This window comes from Dicentrarchus labrax, unplaced genomic scaffold (assembly GCF_905237075.1).
Source record: "Dicentrarchus labrax unplaced genomic scaffold, dlabrax2021, whole genome shotgun sequence".
Taxonomy (NCBI): domain Eukaryota; kingdom Metazoa; phylum Chordata; class Actinopteri; family Moronidae; genus Dicentrarchus; species Dicentrarchus labrax.
Genome location: NW_026136722.1, coordinates 25,896,851 through 25,919,166, shown reverse-complemented (window position 1 = coordinate 25,919,166; position 22,316 = coordinate 25,896,851). Strand labels below are relative to the sequence as shown.

Here is a 22,316-nt window from a genome sequence, read left to right as displayed (position 1 = left end):
GACAATAAAAGGTGTTTTTCATGAGTTTTCGAACATTGTGAATCATTGCAACCTCAAGAGGTCCTTTAGCATGCACAAAAAATATGAGGCAGTAGAAAGCTACATGTTTTGGTAAATATCCTCACAGGGACTGTGAATATCCAGAGTGTCTTCAGCAAAGGGCTGCTGTACATTTACAAAATCGTCATTAGTGGCGCTGGTTTCTTCACCATGAGCTACCTCTTTTACAACAACACTATTTTCATACATCTCTTCCACTTTGTTGCCCTCAGCAACAGCAAAGATGTCCTTGCTTTCCACATGATTATGACCATTGATCTCCTCTCCCTCATACTCATGATATTCATCACCCTCCTCTTAATCCATACTTCTTGTTTCCTCCTGTCTCTTCTCGAAGTGCACTGCTTCAAAGTTTGCACCACGCTCTTCCTCCTCCTCCTCCAAGTCTTCATAATGGTTCCTGACAGACACTGAAACACAAGTATGGGAACAGAATGTGTCATGAATATTAGAATCAGTTCTCTAAAACATACTGTTACTCGCACACTCTGAAAGGCAACCACATAGAAGGACGTATGTCTTGAAAAAAGGTAAAACAACACAGTTTATAAAGTCTTATGTCATGTGTGTACTGGTGAACAGACTTAGGACGATGGCTCCAGGCTGCCTGGCTTGTTGTCTTCTCCTGAGAAAGACCACCACCAAGACCAGCAAAACCCCCAGCAGAATCCCAGCAACTACTGAGGAGACCAACAGCAACAAAGGCACTAGGAGAGAATTTAGGAGAAACAATTTTTCCTTAAAACATGTCTGATTCTTCATAGAATAACGTGTATTTCCTACCTGAATATGATTGTTATGATATACCATACATACCATGCTTGGTAGTAAGTAAATAAACATGCGAAACACAGTTTTGGTTTAAGTAACAAAAAGTGGCTGACTCTCTCAAAAACAACAATGGCAGCTGCCAAAGAAGTCGGAAAGAAGAGCAAAAAATGGCACTGAAGGCTTTTCCTGATGGAAAAGATATTTTTGCTCTTCTGCTGACTGGCTTGGGCGAGAGTTTGACTAAGTTATATGGTTTGTTGATCTGATTTGTTAACATTTGCCTGTGATAGATGGATGGATTAAAATCTCAGCATTAACTTTCTTCCTTCCACACCTCATCATAGTTCAAATATGTCAAAGATATTAATTTAAAGATTTTTTCCTTACCATTAACAGAGAGTCTGACAGAGTCACTTAAAGGGGAGCTGAAGTCTCGACCTGAAATCTGTGTCTGATACTGACACTGGTACGCTCCCTCATTGTCAAAGTTGGCTTTAGGGATGCTAAAGGTAGTAGAGTTGTTACATGATGTTTGGGTCCTTCTGAATGAGGCTGAGGTCTTCTGCAGGATGAATGTTCCACCTAAATGCTGAGTTGAGATTGAACAAGTAATGCCAACATCCTCACCAGCAGGATTCATGGAGATGCTGGGCTTGGGGAGGCGAACTGAAAAAATATCATAATGTTAGAGCAACATTAAAGATGAGCAAGTACACAATTATTTGTCTCTGTTCAACAAACTGAATTATCTGTCTTTGTATCTGTACTTGGAATGGCTGGTGCTTGTACCGGAAGTTTCTAATTTAAGCCTGAGATTAATAGGGGATGAACAGAGTTTGCTGTACTTATTAGAAAAGTATTTAGAAAACAGCCTCCGAATTGAGCTTCAGAGCGATATTTTCCGTCACTCGGGTAAGACAAATATTAACTTGTTTTTGTATAATAAAAGTTGCTATATTTATAAGTGTGGATACTGACATATTTTACTTTGATGATACTTGTACTCGGAAAAAGTACATTATCTGTACCGGATACTCATTTTAGCTGAGTACTCATTCAATATATACTGCCTTAGAGCCAAGGTGCATCTCTTTATAAGGGTCCGAGCACCAACTAGTGCGAAGACTCTATTGTATTTGAAGGAATTATTAGGGATCGAGCACTGAAAGTGCAAGACCCTATTGTTCCTCAAGGAATTATTATTATTTTTCTGGGACTTCGACCGCATATTTGGCCCCCGCAACATGCTCAAAATGACATGAAAATTTGCACAAAATTCAAAAGTAGCAAAAATACCGATATGACATTGTCCCCGTGCACGGGTGCCGCAAAACGTCTAAGCCACACCCCCCAAAATCAGCCCCCAAGACATGTAAGGCCCACATGCACGAAAATTGCTACGCATGTGTATCATGATAAAAGAAGCAGAAAAGCCTCTTGGACCCATGCCCCAAAACCCACAGGAAGTCTGCAATTTCGATATTTAATTTTCACTCACGGCGTCCATTTTGTGGTCATTTTGACTTCTTGGGCTTGTATTTGAACTCCTCCTCCTAGGGAATTTCTGGGATCTGCTTCAAAATTGGTCAGTGCAGTCACAAAATGGTGCTGAATGAACGCTGTTCAATTTGTAACTGTACGTTAAAGGGCGTGTCCGTGGCGTGCCGTCAAAGTTGGCCATTTTTAAGTCCATGGTCATTTTCGGTGAATTTTTGCCTTGCATTTGAACAAACTCGTCCTAGGGAATTTCTGGGATCTGCTTCAAAATTGGTCAGTACAGTCACAAAATGGTGCTGAATGAACGCTGTTCATTTGTTCACTGTACATTGAAGGGCGTGTCCGTGGCGTGCCGTCAAAGTTGGCCATTTTGAACGAATGTCACACTGTGATGTCATTTTTGGCATTTCAGGGCTTCTATTTTAACTAACTCCTCCTACAGGTTTTATTGGATCTACTTCAAAATTGGTCAGTGCAGTCAAAACATGGTGCTGAATAAACGCTGTTCATTTTTTGACTGTACGTTGAAGGGTGTGTCCGTGGCGTGCCGTCAAAGTTGGCCATTTTGAAGTCCGTGGTCTTGTATTTGAACAAACTCCTAGGGAATTTATCAGATCTGCTTCAAAACTTGACAGTACTCTTGAATAATGTTGCTAATTACAAGTTGTGCGATTTGTGACTGTACGTTGAAGGGCGTGTCCGTGGCGTGCCGTCAAAGTTGGCCATTTTGAACGAATGTTAAACTGTGATTTCATTTTTGGCATTTCAGGGCTTCTATTTTAACTAACTCCTCCTACAGGTTTTATTGGATCTACTTCAAAATTAGTCAGTGCAGTCAGTTTTTTTCGTGGAACATTGTGCCCGTGGCGTCCCGTGGCATCCAATTTCAAACCTTCGCCATGAAAGAGGGATTCGTCATAACTTGACCTGATCCGATCTCAATGAAACTTCATGTTTGATAAGAGTCCCACCCTGAACACGTCTATGTGATAATATTCAGTAAAAGTGAGATGTGATTTTTTTATACTTTCATGTTCTACACCTAGCAGGATGATCAGATCCAGCTGAAATTTACTTATGAAATGCAAAACACATTGTTGATGATATGTGATGAATGTGGTGAGGGGGCGTGTCTGTGGCGTGGCGGGAACTTTTGATGTACCACCACAAAACACAAATTCGCTATAACTTGAGTGTACATTGTCCAAACGGCTCCAAACTTCACTTGTCTGATAAGAGTCCCGCCCTGAACACATCTACATGACAATATTCAGACATAGTGATAGCACCACCTAGTGGCAACAGGAAGTATCACGTTTTATACTTTCATGTTCTACTCCTAAGCCACGCCCCCCAGAATCAGCCCCCAAGACACGTAAGGCCGACATGTACGAAAATTGGTACGCATGTGTATGATGATAAAAGAAGGAGAAAAGCCTCAAGGACCCATACCTCAAACCCAACAGGAAGTCGGCCATTTTGGATTTTGTGGCCATTTTTGGCGATTTGCACACGTTGTATTTGAACGAACTCCTCCTAGGGCATTTATCGGGCCGACTTCAGATTTGGACACAGCCATCTAAACACATTCAGTATTAAAAGTTGTGCTATTTACGTTATTCCGTTAAACTTCGTGGATGTGGCGTGGCGTCCCCTGGCGTGCAATTTCGATCCTTCGCCATAAAAAGAGGGATTCGTAATAACTTCTGCGTACATGATCCGACTGCAACGAAACTTCACATGTTTGATAAGAGTCCCGCCCTGAACACGTCTATGTGATAATATTCAGTAATAGTCAGAGCGCCACCTAGTGGCAACAGGAAGTAAGTGCTGCAGGGCGATTTGAGCTGATTTACGTGACATTTTCATGTTGTGGTACGCGCTTGTTACGACGGCACGTGACGGTGCCGCAGCACGCCCCGACGCGCGCCGGTTGCGAGATCCCGTTCATCGCTGCTTGCAGCTTTAATTATTATTTATTCTTGATTGCCAAATGGCATCTTTGGAGGCTGCAACATGCTCCAAATCTCATGAAACATGTCAGTCGTGGCAAAAATTCTGGAATTCTTTGGGTACACATATAGATCATGTCCAGATGTACAAAAAAGCCATATCATTATCCCAAACCCAACAGGAAATGGGCCATTTTGAATTAAACACTTTGGAGTGTTTGGATTTGCACATGCTGTATTTCAACTTCTCCTCTTAGTGTATTTATTGGATCAGCGTGAAATGTGGTCAGTGCAGTCTAAAGACCATCCAGTTATCAAGTCTTGAGTTTTTACCAAAAGGCGTGTTTGTGGTGTGGTGACAAAATGTTTAGGTTTTACCATAAAAGAGGAAGTTGTCATAACTTCAGTATAGTTTGTCTAATCTGCACCAAACTTCAAATGTCTGATCAGAGTCTCGCCTTGAACATATCTTCATAACAATATCTTAGCAAGAAATTACTTTTGATGTTGACAATGACATCTTATGAATCTTATGTTGCCATAGCAACGCTGCAAATATAAAAGTTTGTTTTAACATTTGATCACATTTTGGGGAGACTAAACATGCTCAAAAACAGATGACACTTGGCACACAATTCCCAAATGCCAGCATTTTACATTTTATCTGGGTCTTGCACGTGGGTATGTCAAAATGGCTCAACAGGGCCCATATAAACCTTCAAAAAAACAGCCCTGGCATCCAGTTTTACCAGTATGTATGAAAATCAGTAGATCTACTGTATGTATCATGTCAAGATGTATAAAAAAGTCTCTTATCCTCCATATCCTAAATCCAACAGGAAGTTGGCCATTTTTTATTTATTGTAACATTTTGGCACAATTTCTGCCAATTTCAGGGCTTCTATTTTAACGAACTCCTCCTTGGGAATTTATCAGAAAGACTTAAAAATTGGTGAGTACATTCTAAAGAAGTTCAAGATGAATGGTTATCAAAATCTTGACATTTGATGTGTCTGTGGCATGCCAACAAAAATCTGCTTTTTGCTATGACAAAGGAAACCTTAACCGTAACTCTTAGTTCAGTATTGATCCTGCAATCAGCCTTAAACTTTACGTATTTGTTATGTATTTCTTATATGCATGAACACATCTACATGCCAATAGATGCTCATTGTCATAGCGCCTCCTACTGTCTGCCCCTAAACCAAAACAAAATCCTAACCTTAACCCTAGTGCTAAACCTAACTTCAGAATAGCTTCTCCATTTGGCCCCAACCAACACAAGTTTGGTAAGAGCCCTGGCCTGAACGGATCTAAGTGCCAACATTCAGTCACTGTCATAGTGCCACCTGCTGGCAATAAGAAGTAAGCCTTGTATGGCAATTGTTATGTGATTTACATGAAATTTCCATGTCTTGGTAATCACATGATGTAGGGGTGTGTAACCTGACTGCAGCACACCCTGAAGTCCACAGATACAAGGGCCTGTTTATCGCTGCTTGCGGCTATAATTTTTACTTTTATTTTCTATATAGTTCAGTATAAGTTAAGAAAAAAAATATCAAGATTGGGACAAATATTTTTCCTTACCAGTAACAGAGAGTCTGATAGAGTCACTTAAGGGGGAGCTGAAGACTTGAGTTGAAACCTGTGTCTGATACTGACACTGGTACGATCCCTCGTTATCAAAGTTGACTTTGAAAATGCTGAAGGTAGAAGAGTTGGTACTTGACGTTTGGGTCTTTCTGAAAGAGACCAAGGTCTTCAGCAGGATGAATGTTCCACCTGACTGCTGAGTTGAGATTGAACAAGTGATGCCAACATCCTGACCCAGGGTAATTTCACCAGCAGGATTCATGGAGATGCTGGGCTTTGGGAGGCTCACTGAAAAAATATCATAATGTGACATTAGGGATGAGTTAGTACACCATAATCTGTACCTGCTAAACCAACTGAATAAACTGTATTTGTATTCATACTTGGAACGTGTGGTGCTTAAACCAGAAGATGTTAATTTAAGCCTGAGATTGATGAGGGTTGATCAGAGGTTGCTCTGTTAATAGGAAAACTATTTACAGAACAGCCTCCGAATTGAGCTTTAGAGTAATGTTTTTGGTGATTTGGGTAAGAAAAATAGTAACAAGTTTTTGTATTATAAAAGTTCCTATATAAACAATTGTGGATACTGACACATTTTAGTTTGATGATACTTGTACTGGTAAAAAGTATATTATCTGTACCAAATACTAATTTCAGCTGAGTACTCATTCAATATATACTGCCTTTAAGCCAAGGTGCATCTCTTCATTTCAACTTGTACTTTCTATATAGTTTAGTACAAGTTAAAAAAATATCAAGATTGGGACATTTATTTTTCCTTACCAGACACAGAGAGTCTGAGAGAGTCACTTAAAGGAGAGCTGAAGACTTGACTTGAAACCTGTATCTGATACTGACACCGGTACGCTCCCTTGTTATCCAAGTTGACTTTGATGATGCTGAAGGTAGCAGAGTTGGTACTTGATATTTGGGTCTTTTTGAATGAGCCTGAGGTCTTCTGCAGGATGAATGTTCCACCTGACTGCTGAGTTGCGATTGAACAAGTGATGCCAACATCCTGACCCAAGGTAACCTCACCAGCAGGATTCATAGAGATGCTGGGCTTTGGGAGGCTCACTGGAAAAATATCATAATATAACATTAGGGGTTAGTGAGTACACCATAATCTGTACCTACTAAACCAACTGAATAAACTGTATTTGTATTCATACTTGGAACGGGTGGTGCTTCAACCGGAAGTTATTCATTTAAGCCTGAGATTGATATGGGTTGTTCAGAAGTTGCTCTGGTCATAGCAAAACAATTTACAGAACAGCCTCCGCATTGAGCTTTAGAGTAATGTTTTTGGTAATTTGGGTAAGAAAAATAGTAACAAGTTTTGGTATTATAAAAGTTGCTATATTTACAAGTGCACATTGACACATTTTACTTTGATGATACTTGTACTGGTAAAAGGACAATATCTGTATCAGATACTCATTTCAGCTGAGAACTCATTCAATATATACTGCCTTTGACCCAAGATGCATCTCTTCATTTTAACTTGTAATTTCTATATAGTTTAGTACAAGTTATGAAAGAAAATCAAGATTGGGACTTTTTGCTTTTCCTTACCATTAATAGAGAGCCTGACAGGATCACTTAAGGGGGAGATGAAGTCTCGACATGAAACCTGTGTCTGATACTGACACTGGTACAATCCCTCATTATCAAACTTGACTTTGAAGATGCTGAAGGTAGCAGAGTTGGTACTAGATGTTTGGGTCTTTCGGAATGAGCCTGAGGTCTTCAGCAGGATGAATGTTCCACCTGACTGCTGAGTTGAGATTGAACAAGTGATGCCAACATTCGGGCCCAAAGTAACCTCAACAACAGGATTTACGGAGATACTGGGCTTCGGGAGGCGAACTGAAAAAATATCATAATGTTAGAGCAAAATTAGAGATGAGCAAGTACCCGATTGTTTGTGTCGGTTCAACCAACTGAATCTTATCTTATCAACTTATCTGTGTTTGTATTTATACTCGGTATGGCTGGTGCTTGAACCGAATGTGGGTGGTGCTTCAATAGAAAGCTGGTGGGAATAGCCAGAAGTTGTTAATGTAAGCCTGAAATTCATATGGGTTGATCATAAGCTGCTATACCTATTCGAGAACTATTTACAGAACAGCCTCTGTGTATTTTTGGTCAAGAGTAGAAGAAAAATATTTACAGAATAGATAATTTTTTTTAAAGTTGCTATATTCATGAGTATGGATATTTACACAATTGTATGATGATACTCTTACTTGTAAAAAGTACATTATCTGTACTGGATACTTTCAGTTGAGTACTCGCTAAATATACACTGATCAGCCATAACACTCTGACCACCTGAGCACCCTGGTGGTCGAGGCAGACGACCACCCACCTAGAGCCGAAGGGTCTGTCCTAGATTTCTGCTTCTTAGAAGGCAGTTTTTCCTTGCCCCCGTACTTACCAGTAACAGAGAGTCTGACAGAGTCACTTAAGGGGGAGCTGAAGACTTGAGTTGAAACCTGTGTCTGATACTGACACTGGTACGCTCCCTCATTACCAAACTTGATTTTGGTGATTCTGAAGGTAGCAGCGTTGGTATTTGATGTTTTGGTCTTTCTGAAAGAGCCTGAGGTCTTCTGCAGGATAAAAGTTCCAACTGAATGCTGAATTGGGATTGAACAAGTAATGCCAATGTCCTGACCCCAGGTAACCTCACCAGCAGGATTCATGGAGATGCTGGGCTTGGGGAGACTCACTGAAAATATATCACAATGTTAGAGTGACATTAGGGATGAGTGAGTACACCATTATCTGTATCTGCTAAACCAACTAAATTATCTGTATTTGTATTTGTACTCAGAATGGTTGGGGCTTAAACCAGAAATGGACTGAAAGGGAAATTGTGAATTTAGCCTGCTAATTTACCAAGTGTGAACCTATCTTGATGTCACCAATTGGTTAGACAGTGCCATTGTGAGCCATCGGACGTGACGGACTGCAAGTTGATCTACACTCATTGGCTGCCCAGTTTTGACTCGTCCTTAGCTGAAAACAATGGTGGTTTGCCTGGTCACACACAATCTTGTATAAAAGCTAAACAGTATGCAAGAATATGTTTCTGAAACAGTTTACAAGAATTAGTCAACGCAGTAACAGAATACTGCTTCGAATTGGATCAGCACTGGCCAGTTTGATGGTTTGATCTGAGTTTTGTGCGCTGAACTGGACTGACTGAAGAGGTAGCCCTGCTCAAAAGCATACGTGGCTTTATTGTCTATTTTACTCTAAATTGGACTATCATTTACAAAATGGACATCATGTATTGTAGAAGGTGTGAAACTAACAATTGAGACCATAAACTTTAAACTAGTCGGCTCATTCTCCGTATTTATTTTTATTATTTTTTTTGCAGTTCTTTCTTTCTGCAGTAATTTTGTGAAATGATAATTTTTAGAAAATTTAATACTAAATAGACTAAATAAGTAATCCATGGTTTTTAGCTTTTTGGCTACATTTCCTGTTAATTTGAACAAGCAGAAAGCATTTGTCAGAAAGGGATGTCAATACATTCATGAATGGGAGATAAGCTAATTCAGCATCAAGATTGGCTGTGCACGTCCTCCCATAAAACCTTCTCCATCAAGTCTTTAAATGAGTCCTCATTTCTCTTATTGAACTTACATTTTATCCCCAAGTCAGGTGTTTTGCATGCAGGAAACTGGTGGATTTTAACATAATTACTGCATTTAAAGATGAGTGATAAAAAATGTCCTCTCACCTGAACAGACCACACCAGCGTCCTGACTGTGTCTACAGTTGTGTGTCCCAAATCCTCTGTGTTGACAGTCACTTAGAAACCTCTCACTTGCTGAACAGTCCACATCATCAAGCCAGATTGGTCCGGATCCTTGACCAAAGTGGGCAGACTTAGGGGCACCCAGTGCCATACCACAGCGCAACTCTCTGCAGACCACTTTAGCATCATTTAAGTCCCAGCTGTCATCACACACTGTTCCCCAGGTATCATTGTAATAGATTTCAACTCTTCCAGAGCACTGAGTAGACCCAGACCCAGTTAATCTGATTTGTGCACCTACTGGAGAGGTAGACAAAGGTCTATGAACATGTGACAATGAACATAATGAGTACTACAGCTAGTGTGCTTAACAACATGTTAACCCAACAGGTTGAAACTATTTCTATGCCTTTATCTCCTCTCATTTAGACTAAGTGCATTCCTCCATTTAATGGAGTTAACAAAATGCTTCAACTAGTTATTGAAATAGAGATTACCTCTGGCCTCCCTTCACTGGTTCGGTTTGAGCTTCAGAATCAACTAAGGACATGAGTGGAAAAAACAAAAACAAATTTGTACTAGCTCACAAATATTTTGCATATCCCAAGTGTAACCCTGCAAAACTTTTGCATTCCCCCAATGTAAAAAAAAAAGTATTTCCAGGTAAAACCAGAGGTTGAAACATTTCCAGGTAATTTCTTCACACGTGTTGCTGTTTGGGAAAGAGAAAACCAAAGCTATGCAGAGGTTCACAGAGTTTTGACCTTGGCCTCAAATATGGAGACATTACATCAGTGCTCAGCGAATAAGATTCTTGATTGAAAAAATACTCAAGTTTGGCAGACCTCACTAGGGACTTCCATTTGGACTGAAGTTGTCCGGAATACTGCAGTTGGTCGCGAATTAAATTAACTAGGTACGCTAGGCTAGAGTATCTTTTCAATTAATAATCTGTGAATAATTAATAATGTAAGACCTGTGTGTTTTTGTACAGTAATCAGTGAGGCTCAGTCCCAAGAAAGAGACATATAGAGAAAGACAATGGTGTGATAGCATGAACCTCTCAATTGCTCTGGGTTTATTGTTTTTTAAACGATGTGTAATGCAATGACCTGAAAACTTTTTGACCATTGGGTTTTTACTGGAAGTACTGTGTTCCACTCAAAATATTTATCTTGGGAGATGCAACAGTTTCTCTGTTTATTTATTTTTGTATTTTTTTACCTCCACTCATATTTTGTTTCAAGTTTTTTCTGCCCTATGTCCTCCAAGGGTCTTTGGACTTTAGTGATGCATATATCCAAACAATTTGAGTTTACCTAATGACCATATACTAACTGCCAGTGTCAGGGCCCCTCAACTTTAAGCATCCAAGGCTAGCTGAATCAGCAAAACCTTATCCAAAAATACTGTCTTCTTACCTAAACAGTCCACAGTAGCGTCCTGACTGTTTCCACAGTTGTGTGTCCCAAATCCTCCATTCAGACACTCACTTATAGACCTTTCACCTCCTGAACAGCCCACATTATGAAGCCAGATTTGTCCACTTCCTTGACCAAAGTGGGCTGACTGAGGGGCATCCTGTGTTGTATTACAGCCCAACTCTCTGCAAACCACGTCAGCATCATTTAAGTCCCAGCTGTCACCACAGACTGTTCCCCAGGTATCATTGTAATAGATTTCAACTCTTCCAGAGCACTGAGTCGACCCAGACCCAGCTAATCTGATCTGCAGACCTAATGGAGAGGTAGACAGAGGTAGACATGTGGCGATGAACATAATGAGCACTATAGTTACGTGAATGCAACAGACTGAAACTATTTACATGCTTAGATCTCTCATTCAGACTACTGCTATTGTCTTTATTTAGGCAAGTGCATTTCTCTATCTCCTGGAGTTAAGAAAATGCTTCAACGTGTTCTTGAAATAGCGTTTACTTCTGGCCTCCCTTCACTGGCTCTGTTTGCGATTCAGAATCAACTAAGGACATGGGTAAAAAACAAAAAAACTAATTTGTACTAGTTCACAAATATTTTGCATATCCCCAGTGTAAAACAGTATTCCCAGGCAAAACCCTGGGGTCAAAACATTTCCAGGTCACGTGTTTTGCTGTTTGGGAAAGAGCAAACCAAAGCTTTGCAGAGGTTCATAGAGTTTGATCTTGGCCTCAAATATGAGACATTACGTTAGTGGTCAGTTCTAGGCATGATTTTCAAATAAGTGAAAGACAGCTGAATAGGCTATTTCAAGCAAGGGGATATTCTCGACGGAAAACATACTCAAGTTTGGCGGACCTCACTAGTTGATTTCTCCATTTGGCACACATTTATTGGTAACTGAAGTTGTTTGGAATACTGCAGTTGGTCACAAATTAAATTAAGCTAGGTCTGCTATGCTTGCGTATGTTTTCTGTTAATAATCTGTGAATAGATTTATAAGACCTGTGTGTTTTGTACAATAATCAGTGGGCTCAGCCTCCAATAAACAGACAATGGTTTAATTGCTCACCCCTACTAGCTAGGTCTGCCAAGTTTGAGTATCTTTTCCGGTTTCTTAATTTCTTTATATTCTGAGCCAAAAATCTAAATAAAACTCCATGAACCCCTTCATTGCTTAGGTTGGACAGTTTCCCAAACTTGTGATGCAATGACCAGGTAGTTTTTTGACCATTGAGTTTTAACTTTACATTTTTTTCCCACCTATATATTTTCTCTGCCCCTTCTTGTCCCGAAGGGGTTCCATGCTATAGGGGTGCATATTACTAAACAATTTTCAGGTGAATTAGTTGCCATATACTTACTGCCATTATCAGGCCCCCTTCTCTTTAAGCCTCTATGGCTAGCTTAATCAGCAAAATCTTATAAAATAAATGTCACTCTCACAAATCTCACCTGAACAGACCACACCAGCGTCCTCATTGTGTCCACAGTCATGTCTTCCAAATCCTCCATGCTGACACTCACTTAGAGACCTTTCACTTCCTGAACAGTCCACATTATCAAGCCAGATTGGTCCGGTTCCTTCACCAAAGTGTGCTGACTGAGGGGCACTTGGTGCCGTATCACAGCCCAACTGTCTGCACACCACCTTAGCATTATTGAAGTCCCAGTCATCATCACAGACTGTTCCCCAGGTATCGTTGTAATAGACTTCAACTCTTCCAGAGCATCGAGTAGACCCAGACCCAGCTAATCTGATCTGCACACCTATTGGAGAGGTACACAGAGGTAGACGTGTGTCTATGAACATAATGAGCACTACAGCAATGTTAACCCATGCAGGGTGAATTTAGCCAGCCAGCTAACTGTTTTTATTGTATTTAGGAGTTTTTGGAGAATATAAAATAGTGAAATATGTTAGGGAGAACTTTTAATTGACAATTTAGATGCCAGTTTCTTAGGATTGTTACTTGGTGAAGACAAAAGGTCTTGTCTTTGCACTGAGTAGACCCAGACCCAGGTAATCTGATCTGCACACCTATCAGGCATGGAAGCAATGGAATATTTTTATACTTTGCACATAACATACATGGAAAACTAAAGAAATTGCAAGGATTGCAGAGGAGAATGGACTGACCTGCAGTATGTGAGGGTGAGGTCAAGAGAAGAAAGACTGTAGGAGAGAAAAAAGACTCATTACATAAGCAGAAATGTGTTGAAGCACACATTGTCCTTTTTTACATGTATATATCAATGATGCATGAGGCACATTCTCATAGTACAACTTTGTTATATTATGTTTTCTATCTTCAGTCCCCTGGGCCCCTGGGCCCCTTTGACTCTGTTACTCTTTTATTAGCCTGCTGTATTAAAGAGACAAAAGACAACTGTTTGTTGTATTATCATTTATTTGTTCATTTCTCTGTGAGGAAAAAACACAACTTCCACCACAAACTTGGCGATAAGGATGGATCGGACTAGTGATCTGGACTCCGTTGGAGAACAGAAGCCGGCTTACATAGAAGGATTCCTCCCTATGGGTGAGAAGCTGTCCTCATATGGGGCCCTGATCACAGCTTCGATCCTGGAACTGAGGGAAAGAACTTACACTGGGTGAGTAGGCACCTCAAACTGATTATGATAAAGTAATGTTTGCTATAAAACACGTTGAAGCTGAAGTTAATCCCACTAAACCTGCACAGCCGATGCTTGCCTTGTATAATGATGGCCATGAGGGGTTTAGGAACTTGTTCCTAGTTTTAAATATAGCAGGTCACTATGTTGTACTTTTTAGTGGGCTCAGGGGCTACAATATCACTCCTAAAAGCATCAGCACTACCTCAACCTCCGAAAAGGAGTGGGAGACATTGCAGAACAGTAGGTGCTGGTGGCCTTCCAGTTCTAGAGCCATACACTACTCGCTTATCATGCACACTTGAGGAGACCATGACAAACCACTAATTTCTTCTATCAGAGCACCATTCCATCAATTTAATGAAAAGAGATCTAACGTGTCACTTTGGCATTGTCTTGACTTCACATCCAGATGGGTTAAAACTAACCAGGCTGCCTGTGAACACACATGTGAAATACTGCCCTGACACAATGATGGATACTTATTTTCTTTCTCTTCTATAGCGTCACAACTTACCACATCTGCACATACACACAGTACACATACCTCAAAAGTCATCTGAATTATGCCTTTGTCATAAATATGACGTTGGCCTGATAAAGTGTGCCACACCTTTGGTGGTTTGCAGAAATCTGAATTCCGCTCCTATAGCAATAACCACAAGAAGCACTCAAAGGTATTAAACCTGTCTTGGATTCATTGTTACAGGCTGGAGTCATTGTTTTCTGTGATGATTCTCCTGTCAACATGCCCATTTTCTCTGTGACAAAAATCTGTGACGAAGGTCAACAACGACCAGTCAAGACCTACAAGCAGTAAATGCATCTGCGTGCAAGTTTCACACTACTTTATCATTAATTCGCCTGATGCCACTCATTTCTCCAATATGATCTGTAGCCCATCACAAGAAGCATGCAACTCTGACACCATTGTATGGCTAAAACATTTAGCCTACAATGGTAATAAGCATACAGGCAATTCAATCAGTGCTAAAACACCAGGAAACTGTTCATCCCACATGAGCTGAAGCAATTAACAAAATGTAATATAGTCCCAATTATAGCAAAGATCAAAAATTACTTGCAAAGATGGCCTGTGCTTCGTCTTGCTATGATGGGAAGGATTGCATTGATTAAAATTAATGTATTACCGAGGATATTGCATCCCATTCAGATGTTGCCAACAGATCTCCCAATAAACCTTTTAGAAATGTGTATGTATGTAAGTTCATATGGGATAACAAAGATCCAAATTAGTTAAACTGCAGCTTTCTATAAATTAAAGAGGCCTACTCTTCTCAAATGATATATGGCATAACTAATATAATAATAATAATAATTATAATAACATGATTAAAATAAAGGTATTGTTTGGCAATGAAATCATTCTCTCAGTTGAGGACAGAATATGGATTAGAGCAAGCCCAATTCTTTAGATACTTGGAGATTTGCTCTCCGGAAAAATGACTGGTCCTGTACCTTAGACATTGAGTTATTTTGGAAATTGTGAAAGGAGGGAAGATGGATACCAACACCAGTAGATGTTCCTGGGAATTAGATTTTGGGACCACAATAAGTAAAGATGAATGGGAAACATGTTTATTAAACGCAAAAAAGATAATGTGGAGGTGGGTGTGGGTTACACAGTGTGGAGACGGCTTGTGAGTGCAGCTGAGGGTCAACAAATTTATGTTGATGAACTGACCTGTGGTGCAGGTTGTGCACTTTATATACATTTATTTTCACTTTATTTAAAATATATGTATTTGTTAAGTTAAAATATTGTTTTCTAATGAAGAACATGTAATTGTGTCTCTTATCTGCACAAAATATTAATGTTTTAATCATAAAAAATTAAGTGAATTAGGATTAAAATATCGTTAACATCCAAAAGGTGACACCAGATGCCGTAAAACCCAAACGTTAAAGATTAAAATACTTTATACTGCAATGTGCATGCCACTTAACGTCTAAGACAGAATAATTCAATAATTATCAATAATTTTGAGGATAATATTTATTCACTTTTATATTTTTTTGTAGAATTATCATATTGAGTGTGATTGTATTTTATATTTGTAATACATCTTCTATTTTTGGTATTTTTTAACTATAACTTTATATTCAGTCTATGGACGTTTAGTTCCGTTGCTCTCTGCAGGCAATGCTGTTTACCGGCAGTTCAACAACGGACTGCCCTGCCATGGTGACTACAGAGAAAGCTCTGTTTTATATGTCTGTGTTTACTTTAACGTTACTTTGAGATATCAGGCGTATTTTACAGGAAGGTAACCGATCTCTGTCTGTCGTTTCAGAGCTATTGAAGGTACTGCTAACCCATCATCTTCCTGCTGCTGCATTTTCCAGTATAACGTTAGCGTTACACGTACTGAAATAAAGCGCCTGTAGGCTTGATATAACGTTACAAACTCACACTGTGCTCAAGTCTTACAATTAAGTTTTCTTATATTTGACTAATAGGTTACGTTTTATAGTGTCTGTCCAATTGTATTAGGGCTGAACGATTCCTCGAGTTACTAGAGTAATTAGATTACTAAAAATAAAAATAACTTTGTTTAGTCTATATAACGCACTGTGTTTTGCACGGATGATTATTGCTGTCGCACAATGTGCTTTGGAGAGAGAAAGTAAGTGGCGGAGAGGAGAAACAGACCAGAGAGAACTCACACAACGCTCACCTTCTATTTCAAACCATCCACTTATTTGTAGTGAATTTGAAAGTTTACTTTGCATGTTTATTTAGACTATCAAATGTTTTTTTGTTTTTTTATTAGGTTGAGTGCATGGAAGTCATGGTAAGGAATTGTATAACATTACCATGTTGCAATATTTCAGGTCCTGAAAGATGTTCAGTGACTATTGATGCTCCCTACTGTCTGACTAAAGTGCTTTACTCATATGATGATCAAACTCAGCTACTTAACTGTGTATTGGGTATCAGTATTTTTGTTTCAGAAACATTTATTATTTTTATTAGATAACATTAATTATCGTTCTGAATAGCTTATTTATTTGTAGATCTCTAGTTCTCAAAAGCAAGTAATGGATTGCTCCTGTAAACATGTTGAATTTCAGAGCTGTGATATCCTTTATTTGCTCCCACCTTCCTTGATGTGGTGAGGGAGCAGTGCTGAGCTTGCCCGTGGTATGTTAACAGTCAAACTTTTCTAAAAAATAGCTTTGAGTAAAGTTTCCTTTAGTAATATCCCTTTATTGTTTTCCAGATTTCAATGTGGCACCCTTAAGGTGTTATCTGAGATCAAGAAGAGACATGATGATAAAAAGGAGGCCAGAAACTTAGCCAGAAACTTAAACTTAGACACAACTTACAGTGGAATACGTTTGCAATTATAGTGGAGCAGTGATATTGTTTCTAATAAATACAGTGGATTGGCATTTTATATTTCATCATGTGGGGGGGAAACTGGGAATCAAAGGTCAAGGAGGAGAGTGGGGAGAAGGGCGGGGGAAATAAAATGTTTGGTAAACATGGGACGCGTGTGTCACAATCAGATCACTTAATTATATCCTTTCATATTGTTTATAATAGATTATCAGAGTGTTTTGTAAGCCGAGCTCCGCAGTGTGCTCTGTCTGATCAAACCAATTGGTTAACATGGGCACAGAAAGGAAGCAGGCACTCCTGCCTCCTGTGTGTTTCTGGTCTTACTATAAAGTAGAAGTTCTTAGTAGGTACAAATAATATGTTTGTGGATGTTATGTTTTTAAGTGGAAACAGAATGTGAGTCCATGTGATTGTTGGTTGGTCATTGTGTATCTCTACTGTTGAGATGTCATCTATTTCACATCCTTATAGCAATGTGAGGTGTATGTTTGCAATCCTTCAAGCCTGTTGTATTGTTGGACTACAATTGTGCTGCAACAACTTGATTAGTCAAATAGATTAGTTGTCAACTATTATATTTGTATGCATTTTGATTAACTGTTTTAAAAAATCTCTAATTTATTTATTTATTTAATATTTTCTGGTTTCTGTAGTCCTCTTTGACAGTAATCTCTGTATCTTTGGGACCAAACACGACATTTGAGAATTTGGGAAACATCAGTGAACATTTTTCACCATTTTCTTACAATCTGTGGGCCAACCAACTAATTGATTCGAGAAAATGATCAATAGATTAATCTGTAATGGAAATTGTCAGTTACAGCCATGAACCATAATTCTCCCAAATAAATTGATGTTTTGTGTTAAACCTCCTGATGTTTCACTTTGGTTTGAAAAACTACAGAATTTTTGATTAAACATCTCAAGTTTAGATATGACTGATACCCATTATGATTGGTGTGAACTAGCTCCACAGGAACTGTATGACTTGCATTATGATGTTTTACAGCCTCACAGACCTGACAATGTCCGCAGATAGCTCCACTTTTAGTATTATGTTCCCCCAGTTAGTGCCTTCACTTCAAATGTCTGCTCTACAAAAACAGCTAACGCTAGTTTAATTAATGAAGTGTTTCCTCAAACAGTACAATGGGTGCATTCACTGATGTAATGATCCATTTTGTATATACTTAAGTGATTATATAATGGGGGGATTGTAACATTTTCCCATAATCATGTGTTGTGCACTTTATTATGAACCAATATATTTTTTCTTCTCCGTACACCTGTACAGCTGTGATTATCTTTCTCTCTTCCTGAGCTTAAGGCTGAGATGATTATGAACATGTATTCTCGAAATTACAAAAGGACTGTTTCTGCACCTCTGGGTCAGACCTGCAACATACACTCTGAGCTCTGACCTCTCAGCTGAGATAGATTGACTCTGTTACACTCTTATTATCTTGATTTATTAAATAAACAATAATACAACAAATGCTTGAGAATCTGGGTTACTCACCGAAAAGCAGGCTAGGTAGAAGTCTGGACATCATGGTCAATGCAGGTGACACACAGTGTTTGTATGGATACAGAGAGGTAGGGCTGCAGTCTGGTTTGCGGCTTCTCTTTTTGCATTCGCAGTGGAAGGAGCTTTCTCACACAATGTGGATTCACCATAAAAAGCAGAGAAAGAGGAATTTGTAGGCTATTGGTCTTTTTAAAAGCGGAGTCACTAGTTGCAGCTCTCAAGCAGCTGCATGGTAAAACTGATTAAAAAAATAACATGTTTGATTGAAAACAATACTAGGCCCTGCTCAAATGTTAAATCCTCTCACTTTCAATAACTGGGCCAGAAGGAAGATTACCACTCAAATAAATCTATTCATCAAGAATATTCTGATTTTTCTTCTTTTTTTTTTTCACCAGCCATCTACTGGGAACTATGGACTTGAACATGAAAAAAACTGGTTAAAAACATGAGCAGAGAAGAAGTTGATTGTATGAATACAGCCATAAGTGTCACAGTGAAGAGTGAGCTGAGTTCTTGATAAAGAGCCATTTAAAGTGGTTTGGACAAAAGTGGAAATTGTCCAATCATAGCTTTAGCAACCATAACTTGGCATACAGGACCATTAAGCTTTGGATTTCTCCACATGTTGAAGCGGTGTGAAGCGGGGCTGAAAAGAGCCATACTTGGTTTAAGATATTATTAACAGCTCTGTTTGGAGAGAAGTTTTTTCGCTCCACCAACCATGGCCAATGTGACCCAAAACAGTAGACTTTTATGATACGTTGCCTTCAAGTGAATATTGAAGATGCCTTTTACTAGATTCTTGTAAACCTTCTGGTAAAGTAAATATTTTTTTTTTTTTTTTTTACCAGCTCAGGAGCTTATAATAGCCTTATTAACTTGCTGCTAAAATCTGCCAGAAAAAGTTGCCATTTTAGATGGAAATACACTGTAGAAGCCTACCACTGTCTGAAATCAAGCACCCACTATATTATTACTTTAAACTGCTTAACCTATTAGACCTGCCGGACCCTATACCAAGCGCTACAATGCTTTACTGCCTGTAAAAAGTTAATAAAACGCTGTTTTTTTTTTTTTTCAAATGTTTCCAAAAGACAAGGCTTCAACTCTACCAAAACAACAGTCCAAGTGTATTTTTCTCAAACACAGTTTGTTTGGCAATAATTTAAACAATTAACTAAAAATATAACAGCTCTGTGAATATATGGGACAGTCGAAATGAAACGCAGCAGTACACATATATCCGCTCGCTCGACTCAGTCATGTTAGGTGTCAAATTAAACTAGAGAAGCTCATCTTTCTGCTGATACCAAGCAAAACATAATCCGACCTAACCAGCTCATGTCAGCCCTGTAGCAAAGAAGCAGCAAAATTAAGCATTTTATCGTCAAAATGTGAAATGCATATGAACCCTATAACTGTGAAGCAATTCTTCATTTACTTTGGGTATGTCTTTTTAGGCATTTATTCTGAAAATATGGCTAGGGCTTAACAGGTTAAATGGGGGACAACTGACTCTTAGCTTCAAGATTATTACAGTGTTGAATTATAACATCAAAAAACTTCATTAAAGTCCAGGTGAAATGAAAAATATTATTTGAATTCTTTATTCTCTTGGGAGGCTGTGGCTCAGAGGAAGAGCGGGTCGTCCACTAATTGGAAGGTTGTTGGTTTGTTGGTTGATCCCCGGCTCCTCCCGCCACATGTCGAAGTATCCTTGAGCAAGATACTGAACCCTGAATTGCTTGTGAATGTGTATGAATGTGTTAGTTTCTGAATGGACTTTTCCCTATTTGTATCAAAATCCAATAATTTTCCCTTCCTGTAAAACAAAATGTGACGCATGCTTCCGCAAGCGTGAACCGATTTCAACCAATAATCATGCCATTCCCCTGTAAATCAATCCATTTTTTCAAAGTCAAAGTTACTGCCACGAGTGGAGGAGTGAGTATTACAAAATAAAACAACAAAACCCTGACCCCTGTACTTCTGAAGTAAGCTTTTAGTGTTTTTATTAACATGGGTTTATGTGTAAGATGTATTGTAACATAACACTTCTTTGCCAGTGTAAACCTATTGAATATTATACTACAATTACAAGAGCAGCTATTTGTGGACTGTATATACTTTATTACTATCCTAAAAAAATAGGCTTTCAGTAAATTTTAACACTTTCCAAAAGAAATGTAAGTAATGTACTGAAATACAAGCATGAATAAGTTCACTTGTGTCCTGAGGTACAAAACGAAGGGAAGATGAAATCCTATACAGCTGTCTTTAGGAGCTCTCTTTGGTAATCTGGCACCTTTGTACCAAACAAAAAATGTATAAAAAAAATCTAGATCATCTTAAAAGGAAGATTTATACTAACTGCAACAATATTATTTATACTACTACTTATGATATAGTATTCGGCTATATCGAATACTAAATATATATATATTAAAAGGTTGCATCTCCTTCTCACACCTTTTTGTTTTTAAATATTTTTTTTCTGACCTAAAGGACATCAGAGGAAAAACAGACAAAATTCTCTCTGTAAAATATGATGTGATAAAGTTGTGTTTTTGTACAGCAATCAGTGAGGCCCGGCCCCCCAGAAACTGAAGTTGGAGATTGATTGACAGGTGAATGGCATGATATGACTGGTTCAAATCAATTTAGTTCATGCTTAGGTAAGGATGTGTCACATTTTATTTAACAGGAAGACAAAATGATAGATACTAGGTCAGTATACAAGCTCAATAATACTGGAAACAAATCTAACATGTCAGTTAAGTAATTATTATTCATGACATCAACTGCAGACAAAGCAGGTGGAAATATCGCTTCTCTACGTCTCTCTGTGTGTGTGAGAGACTTGAGATGCACCCTATGTGTGTGTGTGGAGCTGAGTCCTGCTCTTAAGAGAGGACAGAGAAGCCTGACCGCAAATGAGAGTAAAACGTGCTAACTGTAGGTGCTGCTGATTCATTGACTGCGCTCTGACAGATGCACAGGGAATGGCCAGACAGATCATTTTGCTGTGATAGTTTAAATTACTTTATTATCAACAGTGTATTTAAACTTTAACAGTAATAATAATGAAAATAATAATGAAAATAATAATAATAATAATTATAATAATTATTATTATAATAATACATTTTTTTTTCTCTTATGCCTGGCCCTAATACTCCGACATATATAAACCACTTTATTTAAGCTCAACAGAAAATAAAACTCACCAAAACCGTCTTTGTTAGACTTTCCACTGTTCCAACAATCACCAACCAAATCCTTAATTCACAGAGTAAGATGTAAACATATTCTGGCTCTCTCTGCTATTGCTGGACTCTCTGGGATTCAGTTCCACTGGGTGGAGTGCAGCAGGACGTCCTGCCTGTCTCCATCCGTTCCACAGCAGTGTCCTGAAACTGCCCTGTCCCCCAGGCCATTCTCACCATTAGCCTTGCATCATAGTCCAGCGCTGGACACACGTAACCTGTATACATGGAAATCAATCCCCAAATTTTTCCAGGTGACACAGAGCAAAAAGCTGACTGAGGACAACATTTGGGGTGCTGTGTGTCTCATGCTAGTGATATGTAAAACTTTACATTTCCTTGGGTTGAGTTTGGTTAAGAATAATCAGGTTGGTGTTTGCATGTAACGTGACATACCTGTATAACACATGAAAGCTACCCACAGG

General features: G+C 38.9%; 2 protein-coding genes across 2 annotated transcripts in view; both read right to left on the bottom strand.

The window, feature by feature from the left end:
- LOC127356967 (titin-like) overlaps positions 1-22,316 on the bottom strand; it is a 125,511-nt gene that overhangs the window by 53,392 nt on the left and 49,803 nt on the right. The window contains exon 20 of the mRNA XM_051389069.1: positions 1,219-1,497. Coding sequence (XP_051245029.1) covers positions 1,219-1,497 — 279 coding nt within the window. The remainder of the gene's footprint in view (positions 1-1,218; positions 1,498-22,316) is intronic.
- On the bottom strand, positions 9,873-22,007 carry LOC127357033 (deleted in malignant brain tumors 1 protein-like). The gene is made up of 7 exons (XM_051389198.1): positions 21,853-22,007; positions 18,614-18,744; positions 13,231-13,266; positions 12,546-12,860; positions 11,076-11,390; positions 10,152-10,194; positions 9,873-9,954 (listed from the first exon to the last, which is right to left on the bottom strand). Exons 2-7 carry the CDS (start codon positions 18,645-18,647, stop codon positions 9,897-9,899), a joined length of 801 nt encoding a protein of 266 aa, XP_051245158.1. The 5' UTR covers positions 18,648-18,744; positions 21,853-22,007; the 3' UTR covers positions 9,873-9,896.

Excerpts from the sequence above, each read along its gene's own strand:
- LOC127357033 (XM_051389198.1), bottom strand. The coding sequence starts at position 18,647 with ATGATGTCCAGACTTCTACCTAGCCTGCTTTTCG. Across the intron at positions 13,267-18,613 it reads TCTACCTAGCCTGCTTTTCG|TCTTTCTTCTCTTGACCTCA; the intron begins GTGAGTAACCCA and ends TCTCTCCTACAG. Across the intron at positions 11,391-12,545 it reads CGCTGGTGTGGTCTGTTCAG|GTCTGCAGATCAGATTAGCT; the intron begins GTGAGATTTGTG and ends CCTCTCCATTAG.